Below are 20,974 nucleotides of genomic sequence, written 5' to 3' on the forward strand. Positions count from 1 at the left end.
ACACAGATATGTGCTCTTTTCCTGATTTACGGTACCCAGAGTTGGGACAGTGGGAGAGGGGAGCGCTGTGTGGGTATAGGTGTATACCCTAAAGAACTTTGATATTTTAGTGGAGGCGTTAGGCCTAAATATCATTAAATAAACATTTTGTTTCCTTTTCACAAATCTCTGGCATTGAGAGATGTCTTTCCAATTGGCAGTGGACAGGAGAGCCCAGTAGATATTAGTATTCTGCCCTTGGGAGGAACCCCGGTTCTGTAGCAGTTTTTGGGATCCCTAGGTGGGCCAAATATTGCCCCCCTCCCCGGACCTGTTGTTTGGTAACAATAGCACCTCTGCTGCTGCTGGCCTGGCTTTCAGCCGCCACGTGCAGTGCCCGAGATGGGACAGAGCTGCTCAACGTCTGCATGGACACCAAACACCACAAGGCCAAGCCAGGCCCTGAGGACAAGCTGCATGACCAGGTATGGCTGGGCTGAGGTTCTGACTGGGGAGAGGCCTGCTTCTGACAGGGGAGAGGAAGTCAGGGTGGTGGGGGAAGGGCTGAGGGGTCAGACACCCACATGTGAGTTATGGCTGAGAAGATAAATGTCGGGAGTGCTTAGGTAATTTTAGGGGCGGCCTCCTCAGAACAGGATACCATGTGAGCAATTATACGAAATAATCATGTATGGAGCACCTACTAGGTGTCCTGTGTTTTCTGTACGTGAATTGATTTTTCCAGGGTCCTTGGAGGTAGGTAGGTGACATTTTCCACACAACACAAATGAGGACACTGAGGCCAAGGAGAACATGGACACACAGAGGCACTGGCCATGAACAGCCCTGGTGGCCAGGCAGTGGCAGGCCTGGGGCAGACACCTCTGCGTTTGGGGAGGATGCTTTTCCTACTTCCACTGTGGCCTGTCCCATGCAGAGCTGAGGGGGAAGCACAGGGCCTCCTGGGCCTGTGACACGGGGCTCTGGCATGGTCCTTGCACACGGTCTGAAACATTTCTGCCACTTGGTTGCAACCGTGTTAGACTCCATGCCTCCTTTTCATGACAAATGTTGTTTAGACTCTCTTTTCTATCCTGGAATGACATGTGAAGCTAATAGAATCTATTTGCACGTTTAGTTTAAAAAATATGAACACAATCACCTGTCATGCAAAGGAGAAGCCAAAAGAAAGCACTTGATCATAAAACCCCCACATTTCAACATGCCAATTCCTGGTAGAGCTACATTAGAAGTCACTGTGAAATAGCATGTGTCTCTTATCCAAAAATCACTATGAATGGGGCAGCTACAAATGAAGGTCAACACAGTTGTATTCTACTGGCCACTTAAATTGTACAAGACACTCTGAGCAGTGTTGCCATTGCTGACACAATTCCCTAGCACAGTGGCTAACTCCGGCAATGCAAAACACACAGTACGGCCTCCCATGTCATGCTTTGGTTTTTGTGTTACCTGGAGAATCTGGTCTATGTTACATAAAAACAGTGCTCAAGTATGGAGTATCTATAGGTGAGATGAAGTTTGGTTCAGATTAGAAAAGCATAAGTATGTCTTTAATTCACTGTTTTCAGCACATGTTTCTGTGCATCTGCTGTGTGTCCGGTCCTGGCCTAGGCACTGGCAGGGGGTGGGGGGACACAGATCTTAATATTTGCCAAGAATACGGTTATTCAACAGTGTGTTGCTGCGTCGCTCACTCTCTCTCCTCCTTTACTCAGAATGTCACCTTCCAATGGCGTTTCAAACCACCTCATCTAAAATCCCCACAGTCACCCATACTCCACATGCCCATTCCCTGCTGCAAATTTCCTCATGTAATTGACCATAGCCCTCCAATCATCTTTTTCTCCCTCGGTGTCCTACTGTCTGTCTCCTCTGACCAGAATGTAAGATCCATGAACACATATTTCTGTCTGTATTGTTGTCCATTCTATTCAGTCTAGAACAGGGCTGGCATAGAATAGATACTCAATAATAATTTTTAATAGTTTTAAAATTTTTATTTATTGATTTAGAGAGAGAGAGTGAGAAACATTGATTTGTCCCATTAATTTATGCATTCTTTGGTTGGTTCTTCTATGTACCCTGTCCCAGGATTGAACTTGCAACCTTGGTGCATCGGGACGATGTTCTAATCAACTGAGCTACCCGGTCATGGAATAATAATTTTTTTTTAATGCATAAATGTAAGAAATCTTTATAAAATGTTAAGGGCTGTGTAAATAATAGTTTATTACCCTGACTTGTGTGGCTCAGTTGGTTGAGCACTGTCCTGCAAAGAGAAAGGTCGCGGGTTCAATTCCTAGTCAGGGCACATGCCTGGGTTGCAGGTTCAGTCCCCGATCATGGTACGTACCAGAGGCAACCGATTGCCATTTCTCTCTCATATTGATATTTCTCTCCCTCTCTTTTTCCCCTCCTTCTCCTTTCTCTAAAAAATGAATAGGCCCTGGTTGGTGTAGCTCAGTGGATTGAGCACGGGCCTGTGAAGCAAAGGGTCGCCGTTTCAATTCCCAGTCAGGGCACATGCCTGGGTTGCAGGCCAGGTCCCTAACAGGCGACACATGAGAGGCAACCACACATTGATGTTTCTCTCACTCTTTCTCCTTCCGTTCCCCTCTAAAAATAAATAAATAAATAAATAAAAACAAATAAATAGACTTCTGCCAAGATGGAGGCATAAGTGGATATGTCGTGCCTTCTCACACAACCAAGTTTAGAGACAACTAAATATTAGCAACAGAAAACACAGCCAGAACACAGAAAATTGAACTTTTCGGAAGTCTGTTAAGAACAAATTCTTCAGTCTGACCCGTAAGGGGCGAAACCAGCAGCTGGCGGAGCCGGGTTGCACAGGAAAACTCCGTCAGACGGACTCAGGCGCACGGAATTCAGGCGCAGGGTTGGACCTGGTGGGCAACTCAGCAAGCGACCGTGGGGAAACAGCGAGGGAGCAGGGCTGCGTGTTGACTGTGGTCACGCATTTGTGCTCGGGTGGACAGGCGAGGGAGTGGGAGATTGGACCGGGACCCAGCCAGTCCCCGCAGCACTCGGCAGGGAGGGCGCCGCCATTTCCCTGCTCTGACCCCACCTCCACATACAGCGTCATAACCCAGCGACTCTGAGTGGCCCGGCCCAGGTGAACCACCTAAGCCTCTGCTCCTCGCCCAGTGGCACGGAACAGCAGAGGAGGTTGTCACTTCCGCGCTCTGACCACGCCCCCACATACAGGGTCACAACCCAGCAACCTGGGAGTCCAAGGCGCCGCTTCTCACACTTAAAGGGTGCGAAAAGACCAAAAATGTTGCAAGAAGATCTCAAAGCCCCAGAGCCCATAGATCTAAGCAATGAAGAAATAGCAAAACTCTCAGATGCACAGTTTAAAACACTGGTCATCAGGATCGTCACAGGACTGGTTGATTATAGCCACAAATTAGACAAATATATGAAGGTGAAACTAATTGAAATGAATGGAATTGCACAGGAAACCAATAGCAATGAAAAGGAAACTGGGACTCAAATCAATGGAGTGGACCAGAAGAAAGCAAATAATGGCCAAACAGAAAAGAGTCAAGAAGCAAGAATTCAAAGAAATGAGGAGAGTCTTAGGAACCTCCAGGACATCTTTAAACGCTCCAACATCCGAATTATAAGGGTACCAGAAGGGGGAAAGGCACAGCCACCAGTGGAAAACTTATTTGAACAAATAATAAAGGAGAATTTCCCCAATCTGGCAAAGGAAATAGACTTCCAGGAAATCCAGGAAGCTCAGAGAGTCCCAAAAAAGTTGGACCCAAGAAGGAATACACCAAGGCACATCATCATTACATTAGCCAAAATTAAAATGAAGGAGAGAATCCTAGAAGCAGCAAGAGCTAAGGGGACAGTCACCTACAAAGGAGTTCCCATCAGACTATCAGTGGATTTCTCAAAAGAGACCTTACAGGCAAGAAGGGGCTGGAAAGAGGTATTCCAAGTCATGAAAACCGAAGACCTACAACCAAGATTGCTCTATCCAGCAAAACTTTCATTTAGAATGGAAGGACAGATAAAGTGCTTCTCAGGTAAGATCAAATTCAAGGAGTTCATCATCACCAAGCCCTTATTATATGAAATGTTAAAGGGACTTATCTAAGAAAAAGAAGTTAAAGAAACATGAACAGTGAAAGGACAACAAACTCACAGTTATTAACAACCACACCAAAAACAAAAGCAAACTAAAAGGACAGCTAGATCAGAAGTGGAAACATAGAAATGAAGATCTCAGGGAGGGTTAGCAACAGGGGAGTGGGAGGAGGAAAAGGGGGGAGAAGGTACAGAAAATAAGTAGCATAGACAGTAGATAGAAAATAGATGGGGGGCAAGAATAGCATGGGAAATATAGAATCTAAGGAATTTGAGATACATGGACATAAACTAAAGGGGGGGTAATGGTGGGGATGGGGGGTAGGGTGGAGGGGAATGAAGGGGGGAATAGAACAACTGTAACAGCATAATCAATAAAAAAAATTAAAAAAAAAACAAATAAATGAAATCTTTTATTGTCCTCCCAAGTCAGGGTTTCTCCTAGGTTCCCACAAAACCCTGATCACACTGTTGTAATTGAGTGTTCCCCAAGATGTAAATTCCTGGAGGCCAGGAAGAGAGGGGTCCTCACAGTGAGTGTTTCTAGGGCAACCTTCCTGGGGCAGGAGAGCAAGAACTGAATGGGCAGAGACTAGGTGTGGCAGGAGTGTGTGGTGGGGGAAGGACTCAGTGCCGTGGCCACCCCTCCCAGTGCAGTCCCTGGAGGAAGAACGCCTGCTGCTCCCCCAGCACCAGCCAGGAGCTGCACAAGGACTCCTCCCTCCTGTACAACTTTAACTGGGACCACTGTGGCAAGATGGAGCCCGCCTGCAAGCGCCACTTCATCCAGGACACCTGCCTGTATGAGTGCTCCCCCAACCTGGGGCCCTGGATCCAGCAGGTGCGGGTGCCTCCCTCACCCCAGCCCAGCAGGCTGCCCTCCAGCTCAGTCCAGCCTGTGGCTGCCAACCTGCCTGGCTGAGATGAGTTGTTTCCCTCCCACCTCCCACCCAGGTGAACCAGAGCTGGCGCAAAGAACGCTTCCTGAACGTGCCCCTGTGCAGAGAGGACTGTGAGAGCTGGTGGGAAGACTGCCGCACCTCCTACACCTGCAAGACCGACTGGCACAAGGGCTGGAACTGGACCTCAGGTGAGGGCCAGGCAGGTGGCAGATTGAGGAAGTGTTTTGACAAAGGCTGTTCCAAGATTGGGGGTTGTGTGAATATCTCTGGGGTAACCAGGGCCTGAACATGTGTCTCTCCTCTGCTCCTGCAGGATCTAACAAGTATCCAGCTGAGGCTGTCTGCCGCACTTTCGAGTTCTACTTCCCCACACCTGTAGCCCTGTGTGAGGGCATCTGGAGTCACTCCTACAAAGTCAACAAGTACAGTCGAGGGAGTGGGCGCTGCATCCAGATGTGGTTTGACCCAGCGCAGGGCAATCCCAATGAGGAGGTAGCGAGGTTCTATGCCATGACCATGAATTCTAGGGCCCAGACCCATGGGATTGGGCCTCTCCTGCTCAGCCTGACCCTGATGCTCCAACTCTGTCTCCTTGGCTAAGTTGCTCCCACTACTGATACCCAGACATTTTCCTTGCCTGCACCCAACCTGGGTGACATCAGCTCAGCCCAGTTCATCCAGCTCTCTCAATCAGGAGCCTCACAATGCCCTGGTCATTCATTCCTTATCCAGGATGGGTACTATGAGGTTTCTGTGACAGCCTATTCAAATAGAGAGATCCACTTGTGTCTTGTGTGTTGTAAATAACTTGAGGATGAATAAGTTGTGGGGTGGAACATGCCTCATTGATTCATCATTCCTGTTGAGGGGACCCAAGAAAGGCTGGGACCATCTTGAAATTCACCAGCAAGTAGGGAATGTAACTTGATCCCTCTGGGATCTGGGCTCTTAGCTCTTCGCCAGGCTTCCCTTATGCTAAGTTCGTCTTCTTGGCATCACAAAGGAACGAGGGGATTGGTGGAGGGAAAGTGGGCAGAAATTGGCAGATAAGTTATTGGGTTTCTGATGTGAAAAATGTTTCTTTCCTTATCCTTCTCTTACTAGATGTGGCCTGGGATGGAAATATTGGTGGAAGGGTCTCAATAATGAACACCTGCATTATTTCCTTTTTAAAAGATGACCAATTAATGCTACAGTGGATAATTTTGTCCATAGTACTTTGTTATGCTTGAATTCCAGAAGAGGGATTGCTGGGACAAGGAGTATATGGATTTCTAATTTTGATAGTTACAGCTTTACAGGGGTAGCGTCGCTGTGGTCCCGACCAGCAATGCATGAGTGCCTGGTTCCTTGCATCCTTGTCAACACGCTGTGACGTCAGACTTCTGATTTTCTGCCAAGCTGATGGGCACTGTTTTCTTTTGCCATGTGCCTTATTGATACAGGGTGCAGCGGGGGGGGGGGGGGGCAAAAAAAGATTTGGAATGGTGTCCAGAATTCAAAGTGTATAGGAATATTAGAGAGACATGTAAGATGTCCTCACACCTCCCCCCAGGGGGAAGTAACAAATGGAGCCAGGCCATTGAGAGCTGTTTTGCATAGCAATAGTTTTGCAGCTAACCTCTGGAATGGCTATTTGACATATCTATAACCTTTAACTGGTTTCATAGATATGTTAAATAGCAGTGGCCAAGTTTGGAGCCAGGGAGAAGGTAGTGGCTGAGACTCAGGATGGAACTAGGGGCTGCGCTCCTGAGTGAGGGTGCTTGTGTGAGAGCTTGGAAAAAGATGGGCTCCAGGACATGAGGGGATAACTGCCCAGGTGAAAGGGAAAACCACGCAGCTTTGCCAGAATGGAGATCCCTGCAGCCAGGTGAAGAAGAAAGCCACATGCTTTTGGTGGAGTGCAGACTCCTGCAGCTTTGGTAGAAGAGGCCCACGCAGCTTTGGGGTGCCCCCTTTGGCCGCGGGGCCTGAAAAGCAAGAGAGACTTTGACTGGAACTGGGTACAAAGGACTCTTGCCAGTGGACCATGAGAGGGTACCACAGTACTTTGGATTAACTAGAGATCCTGCCTGCACGGTGACACAGCTGACGGTGCCAGTGGCCTGCAACACAGACGTGTGCTCTTTTTCTGATTTACGGTACCTGGAATGGGACAGTGGGAGAAGGGAGAGCTGTGGGGGTGTAGGTGTATACCCGAAAGGACTGCTATTTAAGTGGTGGCATTAGGCCTGAATAGCATTAAATAACATTTTGTTTCCTTTTCACAAATCTCTGGCATTGAGAGATGTCTTTCCAATTGGTGGCAGACAGAAGAGCCCAGTAGATATTAGTATTCTGTCCTTGGAAGGGGCCCCTGTTGTTCTGTAGCAGTTTTCGGCATCCCTAGGTGGGCCAAATATTGTATTGCCCCTCCCTCGGACCTCTTGTTCGGTAACATTTTCACGAGAACACAGTTTCTGAGATATTTCTGTATCAGTCTGTTGAGATCTAGTTCATGCTTTTTCACTGCTGTACAATATTTTCTATGTACATGTCACCTTCAGTTCAGTCACCGACTGATGAATATTTAAGAGGAGGTTCTTTCATGACCTTGACATTCTTGAAAAGCACAGGCCAGTTATTTTGTAGAATATGCCTCATTTAGAGTTTATCTGTTTCCTCATCCCTAGACCAAAGCCGTGAGTTTCCGACACAAATACCCCAGAAGTAACACCCTGTCGTTCTTGCTGCGTCACAGTTGGAGGCGCATGGTGTCAGGCTGGCCACTGATGGTGGCAACCGGTCCAGGGTTTTTTACTACATTTTCCCCTTTATAATTAATATGTATATATGGTAGGGAGATACTTTGAGAACTGTAGATATCCTATTTGTCAGCAAACTTGAACTCCTCACTTTTACTGACATATTTTTTAAAAAGTAGAAAGAAACACCAAAAATGTCTTCTTAGATGGCAGCTCCTTACCAACCCTGGAATGCTTTTCAATGTGTCTGTTGGAAAAGCCAAACTTCTTCAATGGCATAGAAGGCCTTGCCCATCCCCCCTACTTGGTTACATGTCAAATGATTGCCCCTCCATTGTCCCACACGTGAGCTCCATTCACATTTTCACTCTGGGGCCTTTACTCCACCAGTTCCCTCCCTGTGCTCCTGCAATGTTCTTTTATCGTCGGCATGTTCTTTCCTGGTAGCCACTTAGATTTCAAATTAAAATTTCCCCCTAAAATGACTTCTGACCCTCTAAACAAAAGCAGTCTTCCAGGCATTTTTTTGTTTGTTTGTTTGTTTCTTTTCTTTTTTAATCCTGGGGGGGAAGAAGAAGGGAAGGGAGAGGAAAGGTGTAGGTTTGCTCCCTGGGGGGGGGGAGAGAGCGCCTCCAGGCACTTCCTTATCTCATCCCTTCAGTCGTCAAAACAAGATCGAAAACAAAAAAAAAAAAAAAAAAGAGGACAAACCTCCCCCCCCTCACGAAAACAACCGGAAGAAAGAAAAAGGTTGGTGAGGTGAAAGAGGGAGCCACACGGTTTTGGCAGGGTGTGGACCCCCTCTTTCCCAGGTGAAAGGGAAAAACCACGCAGCTTGGCCAGAATGGAGATCCCTGCAGCCAGGTGAAGAAGACAGCCACATGCTTTTGGTGGAGTGTGGACTCCTGCAGCTTTGGTAGAAGAGGCCCACGCGGCTTTGGGGTGCCCCCTTTGGCCGCGGGGCCTGAAAAGCAACAGAGACTTTGACTAGAACTGGGTACAAAGGACTCTTGCCAGTGGACCATGAGAGGGTACCACAGTACTTTGGATTAACTTGAGATCCTGCACAGTGACACAGCTGACGGTGCCAGCAGCCTGAAACGCAGACGTGTGCTCTTTTCCTGATTTACGGTACCCGGAGTTGGGACAGTGGGAGAAGGGAGTGCTGTGTGGGTGTAGGTGTACAACCTAAAGGACTTTGATATTTTAGTGGTGGCATTAGGCCTGAATAGCATTAAATAAACATTTTTGTTTCCTTTTACAAACTCTGCTAAGTGTTTCATGGCGGGCGAAGGGGCGTGATTTTTAGTTTTTTTTTTGGGGGGGCCCTGTGCGCGTTTTGGGACCTGGGGATTTGTGCCCCCCCGCCCCCTTGCCTTTGCACAGATACTAACCTACTGTGTGTCCTGCCGGGCTTTTCCGTAACAAAAGTATACATCTGAGAGCAGACTTATACAGAGCAGGGGCCCTGTCTCTGTCATTTGTGCCTTGTCGCCCGGGCCTGGGTCAGTACCAGGCACAGAGGAGGTGCTCAGGAAGTTAAGGAATCCGTGCCCTCACACGGTCAGGCGACCCAGTCTGCTGGTCTCTCTGCTAACAGGGAGGAAACTGAGTACCTTGCACATCTGCTGGGGGCAGATGGACCTGAGAACAAACAACTCTCAGAAAACAAGCAGCTGAGGTTTTGCTACAGGGAAGCCCAGAGTGCGCTGTTGTTACGCGGAAGCACAGAGAGGTCAGGGAAGGCTTCCAGAGGAGTCATGTTTGCCAAGCAAAAAACGGCAGGAAAAGCAGCCCTTCATGGAGAGGGTTCGACAAAGGCTTGGAGGTGATAGAAGGGCAAGCAGAATTTCTAGGTAGCTAAGATAGAAGTTAAGAGGGCAAAGGTAAGAAGTGAGCCCAGAGGAGAAACACTGAATCTGCAATCCCCAGAGAGCCCCCCACGGAGAAAGAAGCTGGCTTGGAATCACACTCCGATCTGACCCCCACCCCCTCCTTGCTGCTTGGCGACAGCCCAGTCCACAGGCGTGAGGATGGGTGAGAAGCAACTGCAGTTGTGCACACGTGATGGGCTGGGACTCTGGAAGCGCTCTGGTTTCTCCCACCCCCCACTCTCTGAAGCCCAGAGCTCCTACCTGTGCAGCTCAAACATCTTCCTGTTATTTTTGTGTGACTAATCGTGCTGGTATTAAGCTTCTGGTATAGGCAGATACTCGGGATTGGCTTCAAGGTGGCTGCCTGATCCTGTTTCTTCTCCCTGCTGGCTAGGTGGCCTGAGCACCCAGGCCCCTGATGCAGAGGAGTTGTGAAGGGACAAAAGGGATGCAAGGAAAGTAGATCTGGTTATGGGGTGATCTGATTATAAATTCCTAACTGGGCAGGTCACGGTGGGTTGTCACACTCTAGGCCTAAACCTTTTTAGAAACAAGTTTAGCTTTGCCTTAAGGCTGTCCGTTGTTTTTGTGCATCTGGGTTGATGCACCTTTGAAATCAGCGGTAACCGGCCCTCAAGGGAGCGCATCTTACCCGTCCTGCAATCCAACCCACGCACTGCTTTCCTCCCACTTCACGTCATCTTCCTTACTTCCCTCCTTAGTGTGAAAGGCTTAAAAGAAACTGCAAAAGTGTCATTCTCCCGAGCATTTGAGATCTTGCTTCCCAGCAATTGTTGTTTATTTTGGCTCAAAAAACTCATAAAAATTCTCTACAGGTTTGGATGTTTCTTATGTCAACAAGGGCATGAGGCTCAACAAGGGTACGGACGCTCCACAGACCAGAGCTCCACTTCCAACTCACCTTCCATCTGCTGGTCCCTTCTGAAGCCCTCGGGGCCCAGGGCCCTGGGTCAGAGGCCCAGTATCCTTCCTGCCGTGGAGGAGGGGCTTTAGCTCACAAATGATCAGCTGCTGGGGGTTGGGGATGAGGAGCAGGAGCAAATCCCATCTTGAAGAATTTTCAACTGCGATCTAAGTGGTCTAGGTGGTCCCAGACACCTGCCCATTCTCCAATCAGGAGAAGGCTGAGCCAGGCCGGTAAAGTCAGGAGGGAGTCCTGAGGGTTCCAGTGGCCCTCTCCCTGCTGAGATCTGCAGAGGGCTTAACCCTCCCACGTTGTGACAGGATTCAGGTAAGGCTTACTGAGAGAGAGAGAGAGAGAACACACGAGCAGGACACGAGCTGGGAGTCCATTTCTTTGCAAACCCTTCAGAGCCTTCTTTCTTGACTAATTTTTTTCTCCAGTAATCCAGCTGCCTCCTCTGATTCTCCAGCCCCCTCCTGCTCCTGGAGCTGGGGCCTGTGGCCTTTTGGAGGGTATTGGGGCTCCATCTTTCCTAACCTGCTGCCATCCACAGGCTGATGGCTCCCACGTCTGCAACCACCTTCCCCTGGGTTGCACACAAGCCCCTCCACAAGAGTAAGCCCAGCGTTTTCTTCTGCCCAGATCTGCTCTTCCCCTTTCCCTTGCCCCCATCAGTGGTGTCAGCCCAGTCTCAGGGGGTGAGAAAAAAAAGGCTTTTGTCCTTGGCTGGGGTGGGAGTGGTGGGAGTCTAAATTAGATCAGACTCTTAGATACTGTATAGAAAGCATAACTGTGTAGGTGGGTGGGTAAGTAGGAGATGGCAGGAGAGCTGGAATCTTGGGACAAATGAGGCTCTGGTTGGTCGTCAAGCCAATGAATGTCTGCGATTTTGAGCTGGAGGTGAGTGACACCTGGGGCTGATGAGGTTGGAGGAGTTGGTGGCTCTGTACATTGGGGACACAGGAGCTCTTTGCTCTTAACAGCTGGGAGCTCAGAAGCCCGCACTCCAGTTCTTGCCCCGTAGTTGGCTCTGTCCTGATTCCCTGTCTCATTCTTACCTGCATCACAGGACAGGGATGTTGGAAGTAGACCCAATTATTTGAAAGGATCCAGCAACTCATACTGCAGGGTTTTATCAGACCTGAGTTTTGTGGAGAAAATGGGTAAGAGGAGCTTGGAGATGGCCTTCGGCCCATATTATTACTATTATTATTATTATTATTATTAGGCTCGCACTATTAATTCACCCCCTCCCGTGGAGGCCTGTCTTGTGACCACATGCAATAATTAACTGCTGAGTGGCCTTCGCCCAATCCCAGGCTCCACTCCTGGGCCACATTCCCACTGCCTGACCAAATGCCCGTCTCCTAGGCCACTAAACCACAGCCATTCCTGAAGTAAGGCGGGTGGGGGGAGGGGGTAAGGAACGGGAGAGCTGAGCAGAAGCCCAAGCTACAGAGAGCCACCTCCACTCCCAGGTATGCCACTCCCCACCCCTCATCGCAGGCAATGAGCCCTGTGGTACTCCCAGCATGTGTTAAAGGATTTGCTGAACTGGGAGGGTCCACTTTGCCTCAGGTGCAGAGAAGCCAGAAGTGGAGGCTGAGGCCAGAGCACAGCATGGCCTGCCTAAGGTTAAACTATAAGTTAGTGCCTGTCCCTGAACCAGAACCCAGGGCTCTTGCCTTTCAGCACAGCCCCGAGTTCTGAGTATGTTAAGTCTGGGGCCCTGGGGGCGGGGGTGCACATGTTGAAGGTGATGGTTATGGGTGGTGGTGGGGTCGCACCTAGTCTAAGATCTGAAGCCGAGCTTAGATCGGGCAAGTGGGGAGAGGGGCTTGCGGGGTGACGTAGGGGGCACAGAGAGGGAGAGCCCTCTGGCTCTGGAAGGCAGCCACAGTGAGAGCTGCTCACTGACCAGGTGGGATCGAACAGAACCCAGGGAAAGGGCTTTCTCAGGCCCCAGCCCGGGACCCCCATGCCCCACGAAAGCCTCAGCACAGAATAGGTAGAGGGGGCAAAAATGGAAAGAGCTCTGGATTTGAGGGTCCCAGAGGCAGACTTGGGTGGTCGCTGCTCTGTGACTTGGAGACATCCCTCCAACTGTGCCCAACTGACTCTTCAATCTGTGCTTACCTGGCTATCATTTGTTGCCCCCCCAATATACATTTAATCCTCAGATGAGAAAACTAAGCCTCAAGATAATTTGAGGTATTTTCCCCCAAGGCCAAGTAGAAGGCAAGTGTGAGGGCTGGGACTGTGGACGGGCTGATCAGAAACCCTGTGCTCTAAACTGCTAGACTTTTGTCCCCAAGGAATCACCCTGCTGTCCTGAGAGTACAGACTGGGTCCTGGAATGAATGACTTAGCAAATGATAGAATAAACGAACACTGGAATGAACAGAGAAGCGGGAAGGGGATGGGGTATGGACAAAAAAGGAAGTTTTCTGTGGAAAGTCACCTCACAGGGTGATAAGATAAATTCCTAACTAGGCAGGTCATTGTGGGTTAGTCACACCCCAGACACATAACTTCTGTACTCAGAGGATATCTTCGCCTTAAGCAAACCTGTCCCTGGTTTCTGTGTATTTAGATTAACACCCTTTGAAATGTCCCCTTTCAGCCCCCTTCTAATTATACCTGACAGCCCTTTCAGGTGCCCCTTCTAAACTTTGCAAGAGGTAATCTGATCCCACCTTGCTTTCTCCCACCTTTCCTCCTTAACCGTAACTTAAAAGAGACTGCAAACTGTTATTTTTCAAAGCATTTTTTTTTCAGTTTGTTGCAATCTTTTGAAATTAACTCATAAAATTCTCTACAGGCTTGGATGTTGCTTAGGCGGACAGGGGCGAGGAGGGGTTGAGGAGGAGAAGGAGGAGAGCTGGGTGGGAATTCAGTTCCAGGTTCCTGCTGGGCAGTCAGCCTGGCCCCCTGCTCAGTGCAGGTCCTGTCCACGAGGCCCAGGTGAGACACCGGAGTTCTACAGAAGACAGGGGTGATGTGGCGACGGGCAGCTCTGGAGCTGCGGCCAGTGAGTGTTTCAGGAGAGCCCGGCACCTGCTCCCCAGTGGGCTGAGGGAACAGTAACCTCCCAAAGCTCGGTGTCTGAGGTCAGGGGACTGAGGTGCTCTGACGGCCGTGCAGAGGCCAGCTCTGGGGCAGAGGGCTCAGGAGCCTCCCAAGGCCCCAGGGGCCGCCCAGCTGTCTGTCACCGCCCACCCACCAAGCCTCTGTGCCCTGTGACATCGCCCAGGCCACATGGGTTCTGGGAGAGAGCAAATGATGAGGCTGGGAAGGGCTGGAACCAAGGCTTTTTAAAATAAACGAATAAGTAAGTAAATAGATAAATAAAATGGTAATGAAAGCAACAAATAAACGTAGGTCTGCAACTTATCTGGAGCACCAAAAGTAAGATATTGTAAACTTTTGCACAAGGTCTTTTGGTGTCAAAATCTGACCTGAAATTAATACAGTGTTTGTTTTAATCCTCACCCAAAGTATGTTTATTGATTTTAGAAAGAGCAAGAGAGAGAAACATCCATGTGAGAGACACATCGATAGATGCCCTGACTCGGGGACCAAACCTGCAACCTTTTGGTGTATGGAACAACACTCCAACCAGCCCAGTCACCTGGCCAGGGCTCTTACAGTTTTTATTTATCCCACCCGTGTAACTGTTTCGTTACAGACTGTGTGTCTGATTGTTGAGTGCATGTTGAGTGCTTGTGTTAACTTTTATAAAATCATAAAATTTTAAACTCTGAAATATTTGCCTCCAAGAATTTTGAACAAGAGATAGTTGGACGTATGGCAACCTCCTGGCTACTTCTGCATTTTTCCCAAACCCCATCCTTGATTATATCACTTGATCCTCAGGATCAAGTGGAGAAGTCAGTGATGCCCGGAGGCGGTATCTGCTCCCACCCCTCACTGAGACTGGGAAGACTGGGGGGTGGGGGTGGGGTGTAAACTGCCCCGGGCTTCCTCAAGGCTCCACCCACCTGGATCTGTTCCCACAACCTGAAGCCCGACCTTTACTTTCCTTGATGTCACTGACTACAGCTCTTCCTTCAGGGGCTGACATGGCCTTAACAGTGACAACGCAGCTGTTGCTCCTTCTGGTGTGGGGGACCGCAGTGCGGGCAGCCCAGGCCCGGGCTGAGCTTCTCAACGTCTGCATGGACGCCAAGCACCACAAGGAAAAGCCAAGCCCGGAGGACAAGCTGCACGAACAGGTGGGCCCAGGTCAAGGAGGAGCGGTCTGGGGTGGGGAGGAACTGACTCAGGAAGAAAAAGGTGAAGACGAAATGTTAAACCCTCTCCCTACCTGAGGAGACAGACCTTGGCCTACAGTGTGGCTTTTTAAAGTCCTTTCCGTGGGGCCCCGCGGGACCCCGCGGGACTTCGAGGAGGCACGCAGCACACTCGGGAGCCCTGGAAGGAAACCCAAGATTCCAGGGCGCATCCCAGGGACGGTGGGCACCCGCTCCCCAGGTTTCCCAGCCCACATCTCACTCCTCGCGTTGTCAGTTGTAACGTGTTCTTCCCTGTGTGATTTTTGTCATCAGAATAAAAACCTGAGCTCTGGCTGGTGTAGCTCAGTGGATTGAGCACAGGTCTGCGAACCAGAGGATCGCAGTTCGATTCCCAGTCAGGGCACATGCCTGGGTTGCAGGCTGGTTCCCTGCAGGCCAGTTCCCAGCAGGGGACGCATGAAAGGCAACCGTACATTGATGCTTCTCTCCCTCTCTCCTTCCCCTCTAAAGATAAATAAATAAAATCTAAAAAAAAAAAAAAAGAATAAAAACCTGAGAAACCTCTTTATTTAAAAAAACTAGAAAAAAAAAAACCCTCATCTGGGCGACCATGTATTTAACGTAAACTGTGCCAGTATTTGCCAGCGCAGTGCTAACAGCGCAGCTTCTTGGCTGTTGGGTTTCCGTCTCCTACACGTGGGGAAGCAGGCCCAGAAAGGGCCCTGGGAAACCACACTGCACAGACTGCTACTGGGGTTCGTTTTGATTTCAGTTTAGACTGGGACTGACCCTCTCCCAGGACTGGGAGGATTTCTCAGTGCACACTGCACAAGGTGCCTTCTTTTCTGCCAGCCCCAAACAGCTCAAGAGAAGCGATCCCCCAGCCCTGAGGCTGGGGGCAGGGCAACTCGGTGCGTGCATCCAGCAAACATTCCTGCATCCGGCTGGGGTCCTCCCCCCACTGGGCCCGCAGTCTCCTACCTACGACGATTATTTTGTCGCAAGCCCTTTCATAACCTAAACCTATCTAAACATTAAAAAAAAATCAATATGACGCCAAGATTATAAATGAAAAACAAAAGGAAGGCATTTGTAATACGCCTTCCAACATGTAGACCTTCGTTTTGGTCTCGTTAGCGGCGAGTTATCTCAGGGCCATGTTTGTGCTGGTTCGGGATCACCGAGCCCTGACCCGCAGAGGTGCGGCTCGGATACTTCCAGCAGTATTGACTTTAACTTCTTCAGCCTATGCATATTTCATTTTTATAATTTTATTTCCTCAAATATTTTATTCATTTATTCTTATATAAAAGGGGAGAGAGGGAGACACAGGAAGAGAAACATTGGGCCGCAACCCAGCAACCCAGACGTGTGTGTGTGTGTGTGTGTGTGTGTGTGTGTAAGTATACATTCTATTATTTTGTTTTGTACTAAATTCTAAGCCGTTGGCTTCCATTCATTCAATAAGAATGTGCCCTGGCTGGTGTGGCTCAGTGGAATGAACATAGGCCTGTGAACTGAAAGGTTGCTGGTTTGACTCCCAGTCAGGGCACATGCCTGGGTGGTGGGCCAGGTCCCCAGCTGGGGGTGTGCAAGAGGCAACCACACATTTTAACGTTTCTCTTCCTTCTTTCTCCTTCCTCGCTCTCTCTAAAAATAAATGAATAAAATATTTAAAAAATGTATTGAGCATTTATGTAATTACAACTATTCTGGGGTTAAAATTTATTCAACTTGCTTCCTTACCTCGTGGTCTTTGTCACCTTCTCAATGAGGCTTGATTGGACCACTCTAAAAATTGCAAACTCCCATCCCTTTACCCCGATTCAGTTTTTTTCCAAAGCAACTATCCTGTGAGAAGTGTTCATTGCTGTGTCCCCAGTTCCTAGGAAAATGCCCCATTTAGAGTAAGTAGCAGCTCAATAAAGATTTGAATTAATCAATTTTGTAATGACTGAGTCTCCCCAAAAGAGGGCCCCCTAACAGCATTTTCAGTGTTTCCCTGAAATACTGCACAGGGGGACTAAGGACTCAAAGGGGAGAAGCTGCCTTAGAGATACAGTGGTGCCTTGGTACTTGTGGTTAATTTATTCTGAAATTCTGTGACACTCACCAAAACCTACTGGCACCTAACGATGGAGCAGTTTCCCTTGTGGGGTGGAATTGTGACTCATACGTGTTCTACCAAGTATGAGCAATCTCGGAGTGCTGAAACATTTTTTTCTCGTCAAAATGTGACAAGTACAGGGTCTGAAGAGTTCTGAAGCCATCGAATACTGAGCACTCGAGTACCGAGTACTGAGGCATGACTGTTATTCTGTGCTCAGCCTGGAACTTAGTCCTGTGTCTTCCCCACTCAGTGCAGTCCCTGGAAGAAGAACGCCTGCTGTTCTGTCAACACCAGCCAGGAAGCCCATAAGGATGTTTCCTACCTGTACAGATTCAACTGGGACCACTGCGGCCCCATGCAACCCGCCTGCAAGCGCCACTTCATCCAGGACACCTGCCTGTATGAGTGCTCCCCCAACCTGGGGCCCTGGATCCAGCAGGTGTGGTGTCCTCCCCACAGCTGCTTCCCACACATCTCCTCACTCTGCCTCTCCACCTCTGGGCCTGTTCAGGGCTGGGCACTGAGGATCCTGAGTCTGAGTCCTTTTCCCTCCACACATGTTCCAGGTGAACCAGAGCTGGCGCAAAGAGCGGGTCCTGAACGTGCCCCTGTGCAGAGAGGACTGTGAGAGCTGGTGGGAAGACTGCCTCACCTCCTACACCTGCAAGACCAACTGGCACAAGGGCTGGAACTGGATCTCTGGTGAGGGCCTGGGCATGTGGGAGGGAGGCATTGGGAGGGGGAGGGTGGGAGTGAGACAGCTGTATGAGGGGTAGTTGTGAGGCCAGCAGAACCAGAGATAGTTTTGACCCCAGTACTAACTAAAGGCCTTCCATCCTTCAACAGGGTTTAATGAGTGCCCAGTGAAGGGCGCCTGCCAGCCCTTTCATTTCTACTTCCCCACACCCGCTGCTCTGTGCAATGAAATCTGGAGTCACTCCTACAAAGTCAGCAACTACAGCCGAGGGAGCGGCCGCTGCATCCAGATGTGGTTCGACCCAGCCCAGGGCAACCCCAATGAGGAGGTGGCGAGGTTCTATGCTGAGGCCATGAATGGGGCTGGGCTCCATAGGGTCTGGCCTGTCCTGTCTGGCCTGGCCCTCATGCTGTTCCTAGTGCTCAGCTGAAATCCTTTTACCTTCTGATACCTGGACATCTCTGCCCAGTTCAGCCCCACAGCTCAGCTCCTGTGCTGGAAGCTGTCCACAGCTTAAATAAACCATATAACCCGCATGTGTTCTGCAAACTGTTTGGGTGTGAATGGGAGTATGACTTTTGCTTCCTAGTTTCCATTGATTGAAGTCAGTGAGACTCGGTCAGTTCCCAGCTCTGATACTTGCTATGAATTTTTCAGATATTTAACTATTCTTCTAACTGAGGACATATTTATAGCTTTCAGTTTCATTTTTCACGTCAGCTCTGATCTAGAGTTAGACCCCGGGTTTTACCATTTGCATTGGAGGCAAGCCTCCCGGGGTTGACAATTCTGCCCTGTGCTCAGCTGTCCAGGAGAAGAGAGAGGAATGGCATCAGTGCCCAGCACGTTCTGGATGGCTGACTGGGAAGAAGTGAAGGGTCCAAAAGAGCCCCGCCCTGCTCTAGCTAGTACCCTCACAGTGCTACCTGCCAGGCAGTGTCCTAAATGCTTTGTACTTATTCCCACAGGGTGTAGACACTGTTGTCTGCATTTTATGTATGTGAAGACTAGCACATACATTCAGGAGCGTGTCCAAAGCATTATCCTCTGCATAGAGCTGGGATTGCACTCCAGGCAGTCTGGCTCTTGAGAACAAGCCCTCTCCCCAGTGTGGGGGGGTCAGTGCGTGCATCTTGAAGGGATACTGGACCCACACCTGGGCAGAGGAACGGGGCCTGAGCTGTTCTGGCAGAGCTGGGACTAGATCCCAAACCTACACTCCTAGCACAGCTTCCAGACCAGTGACATGACAGATTTTTTAGGCAGTGATCTCGCATTAAGTACAGTTTATAGCAGTTGTAATAAGCGGCGTTATGTTACAGTACCATCTCTAAAATCTCGGTGGCTTAACCCAACTAGCAGGTATTTCTGGCTCAAGCTGCAGTGATTAGAGTGGGTTGTGAGGGGGCCTCTGTTCGGCACTCAGCCAACCAGGGTGGTGGAGGGTCCATCTCATCACACACTTCACACACTTCACACACACAGGCAGGAAAAGGGAACCTGGTGAATTCCATACAGGCTCTTAAAACCCCCACCCATCACTTATATTGTTGGCCAGTTCCTGTTACAGTCATGACTAACCTCAGGAAGGCCAGGGAAATGCGAGTCTACGTGTGGCTGGAAGGAGATGGGGATCAGATGAATTTTTCAGATACTTTATATATATATATAAAGTATCATATATAAAGTATCATATATATATATATATAAAGTATCAATATTCATATATATATATATATGAATATTTGTCACCAGAACTGATCACTACTACAAAGACTCTTGCTATGGTCAGTGTATTTCTGGTGTGGTCATGTGTAGAAATTTGTTTTGTTGCCCTGGCCAGGTGGCTCCGTTGATGAGAACCTTTCCCGTCCACCACAAGTTTGCGGGCTCAATTCCAGTAGGAGCATGTGTGGAGGCAACGGATTGATGTTTCTGTCTCACATTGAGGTTTCTCCCTCTCTCCCTGCCCCCACTCCTCTCTCTCAAATCACTAAGCATGTCCTCAGGTGAGGATTACAACATTTATTTTTCCTGTTCCATCATGGTAATGAGGAGGACCAAGTCTAACAGTATGACAAGTGGAGCAGTTCACTGGCTGCCACCCTAACAGTCTTGCGAACAAGGCCAATGGATGTATCATGTTTTCTACAGAACCTGTGACACTATTTACAAATATGACTTGTTTCCAGATGTATTAGAATTAGTGAGATTTACAATTAGAATTGCCTTAATCCAATGTAACTTCACAAAAGCCTAGTTTTGCTGTTTGTGAACCATGTAATATAAAATACTTGTTGGAACCCTTCTCTGTAGCTGTCATCCTCAAGTTCTTAGAAGTCATTAGCTTACAGGAAGTATTAATAATTTTTCATATCAGGGTCTAGAACAGTAGCCCAGGCATAAGGAAGATACATAGTTTAATGGAATGGAATCAGAGCCAGAAATAAACCCTTGTATTTATATTTAATTGATTTTTGACAAAGTTGCTAAGGCAACTCACTGGGGGAAAGGACTGTCTGCCCGACGATGTATGTTGACAACTGACTGCCCACGTGAAGGAAGATGAACGTAGACCTTCAACTCATGCCACACACACACTCAACTCAAAATGAATCATAGACTTAAATGTAACAGCTAAAACAATGAAAATTTTAGAATTTTGTAAAAATGTTACAAAATTCTAAAACATTTTATAGCATTTTCTGGAAAACATTTCCCAGATCCTATGGTAGGCAAATCTTTCTTAGACTGAAGCTTCCACCTTTTACTACTTCCGTCTTTTACTACTTTTTTTGACCAAAAGCACTGAAAAAAACTGACAAATTGGACATATTCTACCTCAGAAGACACCCATAAATAACTTAAAAGACAGGTTACAAGACTGGATAAAATACTTGCCAAGCACAAGTCTGATAAAGGATTTGTAGCCATACTATGCAAAGAATGCTTACAACTCAATAAGAAAACCAACAGCCCAATCAAATAATGGGTGAAAGAAATAAATGGACATTTCATCAAAGAAAGTACATGACTGGCTAACAAGTATATAAAAAGATGTTCAACATCATTAATCATTAGAGAAATGCAAATTAATGCCATAATAATAGCCATTTCATACCCACCAGAATGACTGATAAATAAGAGAGCCAATAATAAATATTGTCACAGAGGTGGAAAAATTGGAACCCTCATACATTGCTGATGGAATGTAAATAGTACTGCCCTTCGGAAAACAGTGGCAGTGTCTCCAACGTTGAATGTAAAAGTCTTATGACGCAGCAATTCAAGAGAAATGAGAACAGATATCACACAAAGATGTGCATGGGAATGTTCAT

General features: G+C 48.4%; 3 protein-coding genes across 7 annotated transcripts in view; 2 read left to right on the top strand and 1 right to left on the bottom strand.

The window, feature by feature from the left end:
- ANAPC15 (anaphase promoting complex subunit 15) overlaps positions 1-20,974 on the bottom strand; it is a 95,072-nt gene that overhangs the window by 49,475 nt on the left and 24,623 nt on the right. The gene's annotated exons all lie outside the window — the stretch shown is intronic.
- On the top strand, positions 311-8,347 carry LOC128628265 (folate receptor beta-like). The gene is made up of 4 exons (XM_053670860.1): positions 311-464; positions 4,778-4,966; positions 5,080-5,215; positions 5,341-8,347. Exons 1-4 carry the CDS (start codon positions 408-410, stop codon positions 5,625-5,627), a joined length of 669 nt encoding a protein of 222 aa, XP_053526835.1. The 5' UTR covers positions 311-407; the 3' UTR covers positions 5,628-8,347.
- On the top strand, positions 10,581-18,111 carry LOC119042141 (folate receptor alpha-like). Of its 4 annotated transcripts, XM_053670858.1 has the most exons (6): positions 11,920-12,051; positions 14,090-14,172; positions 14,648-14,808; positions 17,190-17,378; positions 17,506-17,641; positions 17,786-18,111. In XM_053670858.1, the coding sequence occupies exons 3-6, from the start codon at positions 14,656-14,658 to the stop codon at positions 18,064-18,066; spliced, it is 759 nt and encodes a 252-aa protein (XP_053526833.1). In that variant the 5' UTR covers positions 11,920-12,051; positions 14,090-14,172; positions 14,648-14,655; the 3' UTR covers positions 18,067-18,111. The 4 variants fall into 4 exon arrangements, with proteins under 4 accessions (XP_036991641.2, XP_053526833.1, XP_036991640.2 ...); XM_037135746.2 differs by lacking the exons at positions 11,920-12,051; positions 14,090-14,172 and adding an exon at positions 10,581-10,900; XM_037135745.2 differs by lacking the exon at positions 14,090-14,172 and having other exon boundaries at positions 11,921-12,051; positions 17,786-18,110.

Source organism: Artibeus jamaicensis, unplaced genomic scaffold (genome assembly GCF_021234435.1).
Source record: "Artibeus jamaicensis isolate MK-2021 breed Jamaican fruit bat unplaced genomic scaffold, CSHL_Jam_final contig_64, whole genome shotgun sequence".
Classification (NCBI taxonomy): domain Eukaryota; kingdom Metazoa; phylum Chordata; class Mammalia; order Chiroptera; family Phyllostomidae; genus Artibeus; species Artibeus jamaicensis.